General features: G+C 42.8%; 1 protein-coding gene across 1 annotated transcript; it reads left to right on the forward strand.

Annotated features, from left to right (window-relative positions):
* Nucleotides 1–226: 226 nt before the first annotated feature.
* Nucleotides 227–2,810, forward strand: LOC124708345 (thioredoxin-like protein YLS8). Its single transcript, XM_047240018.1, has 2 exons — nt 227–519; nt 2,317–2,810. Exons 1-2 carry the CDS (start codon nt 400–402, stop codon nt 2,623–2,625), a joined length of 429 nt encoding a protein of 142 aa, XP_047095974.1. The 5' UTR covers nt 227–399; the 3' UTR covers nt 2,626–2,810.
* Nucleotides 2,811–5,371: the final 2,561 nt, after the last annotated feature.

The following is a 5,371-nucleotide window of genomic DNA, read 5'->3' on the forward strand; positions in this document are numbered from 1 at the left end:
GCTAGCACACATGCTCAACTTTTAAATAGTGTATGTATTACATTTAAAGAATTTAAAATATGATTTTTAGGCTATGAGTGCATCTGGTTCTAGATAAACAGAAGAGAAAAAAGCTGCTGAGCTTAAGTGGGCCGACATATCGAAATTCTGCTGTTTCGTTAGGCCTTACTGGCAGCGCACGCGTCTATAGGGCCATGGGCGCCGGGCCTTACTGGCAGCGCACGCGTCTGTAGTTTCCAGAACTTTCTACGGTGTTCAAGGCAGTTCCGATCGAATCCCACGCCGTCGCATTCGACGCACAGTTTACTGCTACCACGGGAGTCTGCTCGCTACCCGTTCTTGGATCCAAACCCTCAAATCTTCTCGCGGATCACCGAGTGATTTGCTGGCGCGTCGGCGATGTCGTACCTGCTGCCGCACCTTCACTCCGGGTGGGCGGTGGACCAGGCCATCCTCGCCGAGGAGGAGCGGCTCGTCATCATCCGCTTCGGCCATGACTGGGACGAGACCTGCATGCAGGTATCGGCGCTAGATCCCCAAACCGGTTTTCAGTAATCAATTGTGATCTGCAGTTACATGTGAATTGTTTGGCATCGATGGGGGTATCAGGGTGTGTGGATGCTGGATTTGTGGCAGGGCCCATAGATTCGTGAAATTAGGGAACGATTGCATTCTAGAAAAATTGGGGAACGATTGGGTGTAGACATAGTGATAGATTTAATTGGGTCTCGGGGATCATCTGAGAAGTGAGAACTTGTGGCAATTCTGCTGATTAGCTTATGTAAGGATTGGTTACGATGCAAATATAGGTGAGTTGATGTTTAGGTTTCACCGGTGCAACCCTGCTCCCTAGCAGATCAGCAGTACTACTATTTCTGGAGGCATACCTTGCAACCAACGTTGATTCATTACGCTACAAATGCCATCCGCGTTAGAAATTCTGGCCTATAGAGACTATGCTGCACTGGTATCGTTATTGTCGATGTATTTGACTGAATGTGCCTTCAGCATTTCCGTTGTCACGGCCTCGAGACCATAGTCTTAGTTTGAGTTAGGACAGTCGTGGATGGAATTAGGGTGCTCCTTTTTCTTGAACTAAAGCTTTTAATTGATAGAAAGGGCTACAAAGCGGACAGGGTGTTTCTGCACCCGGGTGCATATGCACCCTTTATTTGAAATGCATATTAAACATATTTCCAAATGTTAAAAAAATAAAAACAAAAATGCCTCGTGTATACCTTGACATGTTACTTGTTCACAAAGTTGTTTCAGCAAAAACCGATATGTTTTGTGCCCTGTACTAAAAAGACAAATTTTTGGTGTTAAAATAGTCTATTTCTCGAGGCATTATTTGTCTTTTTTACACATGGTACAAAAATTGTTGGTTTTACGTGAAACTTTATGTGTACACATAGAACATGTCCCTCTACATGCTAAATTTTTTTCCTAAATTTTTTTACTTTTTGAAATATGTTTTATACATACCAGGTGCATATGCACCCATGATCAGTTTTGGTTTTCCGCTACAAAGCTCCTTACATACTGTATTTTTTTCCTGCAACGGCTTGATAAAATTGACTTAACATTATGCCCTGTCCTGCACCTTACAACACAACTATAAGGAAGTTGAACAGTGGGCTGTTTCACCTTTTTGATCCATGAGAAACTTCTTTTGATGTTCTGTGCAAATGCATATCAAAATCCGGTCGTGGAGTGTGGGCTGCACTGGCAGCGCCCATGTCTGTAGTTTCCTGAACTTTCTATGGTGTTCGAGGCAGTCCCGATCGAATCCCTTGCCGTCGCACATTTGTTTGGGGATGTTGGATTTCTGCCAGGGGCCGTAGGTTCAGAAATTGGGGAACGATTGAGGTGTAAGGTTTAGGGTTAGGGGTGCTTATTGTACATACAAGAACCGTGCAATTCTGCTGATTTGCCTTTGACATTTCCTTTGCCATAGCCTCAAAAGGTTAGTCTTAGTTTAGAATTAGAGAAGACGTTGATGTCATGTCCTGAGAATCCTTTGCCAGAAGCCTCAAAACCTTTTTTCTGAATCAAATCCTTTAATTGATACTGAGAACTACGTAGCACATTATGTTCTGTATTTCTCCTGCAACTGCTTGACAAAACTGAATTAACATGTCATGTCCTGGACATTACTAAACAACTCTGAGGGTGTTGAGCAATGGCTGTTTCTCCTTTTTTATTTTATTCATGAGCAACTTCTTTTGATGTTTTCTGGCAAAACAAACTATTGTACGTTTTTGGTTACGGTTCAGGGTTATGACTTCATTCTGAATCCTAATTGTTTTTGTGCAGATGGATGAGGTGCTTGCAGGGGTGGCAGAGACTGTAAAGAATTTCGCGGTAATCTACCTTGTTGACATCACCGAGATCCCGGACTTCAACACCATGTATGAGTTGTATGACCCGTCGACGGTGATGTTCTTCTTCCGGAACAAGCACATCATGATCGATCTTGGGACAGGAAACAACAACAAGATCAACTGGGCCATGAAAGACAAGCAAGAGTTCGTTGACATCGTGGAGACTGTGTACAGGGGAGCTCGGAAGGGCCGTGGTCTGGTGATTGCTCCCAAGGACTACTCCACCAAGTACCGTTACTAAGCCGTTTGTGTCTGGCTGTTCATGTTGTGCTATATTTCTAGCCTACCCTGAGAATGTCTGTATCTTAGCGTAAAATCCTTGATTCGGAGTTTTCGAATGGTTAAAACAGAATGTATTGTCCATTTGGCATGACTAAGAAATATTGGTATACGTATTGTTGAATCTAGTACACTATTTTGTGGAAATCCAATTGGTGCACCTATTGTGCGAAAACACATTTTAAAATATTAAAAAATCTGAAATAAAATTTTGCATGCACATCTAGACATTCTATGTTCTACGAGTACCGGGAACTTCTTCTTGTCTCTTGTGTAAGGAAGACAAATTTTGATGCTCCAACTTGACTGATCATGGATATTATATTTTGTCTTTTTGACATAGGTCACCTAAAATGTTCTTTCCTCAGATCCCAGAAGACTTATGTGCGAACATGGTATATCGTGCGAACATGCTATGTCAGATATACTGTACATAAAATTTTATTTCAAAATTTTAATATTTTGATATTTTGTTTTATGCATTTTTACACTTCCTCCAATCCATATTAGTTGCCACTAATATAGATATATCTAGACATATTTTTGTTCTACATATATCCATACTAGTGGAAAGTAATATGAGTTAGAGGGAGTAACAGATTTGTATGTATTTATGAGCCAAAACACACTACCGACTGCGCATGCAACCGAACAACATCTCATGCCTGCCTTGGCTGGGACAGCACGGGCGTTGTGGGGAGTACGGATTTTATTTTTTGGAATGGGAAATGAAAATTTTCGAAACATGTGTTTTTTTTTTTTTTTTTTTTGCAGAATGAAAATCGAAATGAAACGGCTTTTCTTAGCGAAACAGGCGCGGAAAGGGAATTTTTGGAGCTGCATGGCTAATACAGTAGGCACAATATGCGACTTTCAAACAGCCCAGTCCTACTTCTCATTATACCGAGCAATTCTGTTAGGGTTTGGGAACGGGTTTGTTACTTTACTTAAGTTGCTTGAGTTTGTCGCATGTTTTTGAATTTGTTTTGAGGTTAATGTATTTGTTTTTTTATAAAAATATGAAAATAAGTGATATTTGTTAGTTCTATTCGTTTTTGTTCGGTTTTCACCCCTAATCGCAGGAATAATCGACGTCGACACCAACAGTTGGATCCTAAGCTCCATTCTTATTCGGTATATTTAAATCCTAGCAAGTGCAAGTTTTGTGCCTGGACTGCGATTCAGCATGGAGAAGGACCGATATGAGGGTTTAGCTTGGTTCCGCTTATCTATAGCGCTGCATGGGCTTAACTCGGTAATGCCCAAAGAAAATACATACCTCTGTTGTGCTGCTGTTGCGTTGCTATGTTTTAGTCGCGAGTTGTCTCTGTATACTTTGTGAGTGTGCACGTCTATACAATTGCTCAATAACACTTCGTCTTATTTTTTCTCCCAACATTCCTCCGCTTCTACTCTCGAGAATCCCGCGGCATCCCCTTTCCATTCTCAAGAATCCCGAGGCATCTTGCTCGGTGATGCTCGTGACCAAAATAATAATCCACACAATTTGTCACGCCGGTCCTCTCTCTCACGCTAGCGGGGCGGCAACTCCGGCACCAATTGCCACCATATTTGATTTGTGAGGCTCATGCCATTTCTTGTATGCACTATAGCCAATTGCTTATCCCAAGCGAATCCATGCCGGAATCACATCTATGACTGTTGCACCATGTGTTATACACTTCATTCATGCATCCTAACAAAATCGATGTTGCATAATTAAGTACTTGTAAAATCAGCCCTAATTAAACCTTACCTAACAATGTGTGTGTATGGGGGTGGGGCGGGGGGTCAGGCCGGGTGGTGATACGAGTGCTTACCTTGACCGTAGAAGAGAAGGCGGTGAGCCGGCTGCGGAAATGAAGGTGTGCAGGCTGCACCAGAGACGAGGGCAACGACATGGTGCCACACACACACACGAAGGAGATGAGCTAGTACTGAAGAGGTGGAGTTGGTGCCCTCACCACTGTAGGTATCATAGATCAGAGTTCGTGTTGCCACAAGTGCCAAAAGTGGGAGGGGATTTTGTCCCGCAACTTGATTTAACCGCCTAAAGAGGGAAGTGAGATTAGCTTTGACGCCAAAGCGCGCCCGGACTATTTCGTATCCCTCCATCTCCACCGCTGCTTTCCCACACATAGTGTTCCTTTGATTAAGCCCGATAGAGCCTAGATCCAAGGAAATAGACGATTCAATGTTCCCATGGGGCTTGGCTCTACGTGCTTTTTAAGTTTCTTGCGGTTGCATGCCAGCATCTTGCGTGAGCAACCAAACAACTGTTTTTATGCCCCACTATATTGGTTTGGAGTGTGTGCGACTAGAACAATGCAAAACCGCACAAGCAAACCAAAAGATGATAGGACTAGGGAAGAACATAATGGAAAATGGGCAGATGAGCCTGCAAGCTCCATGACTCAACAGAGGCACCGGTGAGTCCCATCCCATGTAGCTACGTCGGTGATGATCACTGAAGATCGTAGCAGGCATGCTAAGAACCATATCCCTAAGTCACGAGCCAATGCCGAATAACCTTTCCACATCTTCCAGCGAGGTCAATTACCACTCAACTCATCTCACAAGAAAGTGGTTGTGTTAAGTTGAATATCCTTTAATTAAGGTTAATGAAAAATGATTTGGCTTTTTCTCATAATATATGGGATAAAACCATTGCACTTGCTAGGTATATATGTTGGAGATATGCCCAAGAG

Source organism: Lolium rigidum, chromosome 4, assembly GCF_022539505.1.
Source record: "Lolium rigidum isolate FL_2022 chromosome 4, APGP_CSIRO_Lrig_0.1, whole genome shotgun sequence".
NCBI classification, from domain to species: Eukaryota; Viridiplantae; Streptophyta; class Magnoliopsida; order Poales; family Poaceae; genus Lolium; species Lolium rigidum.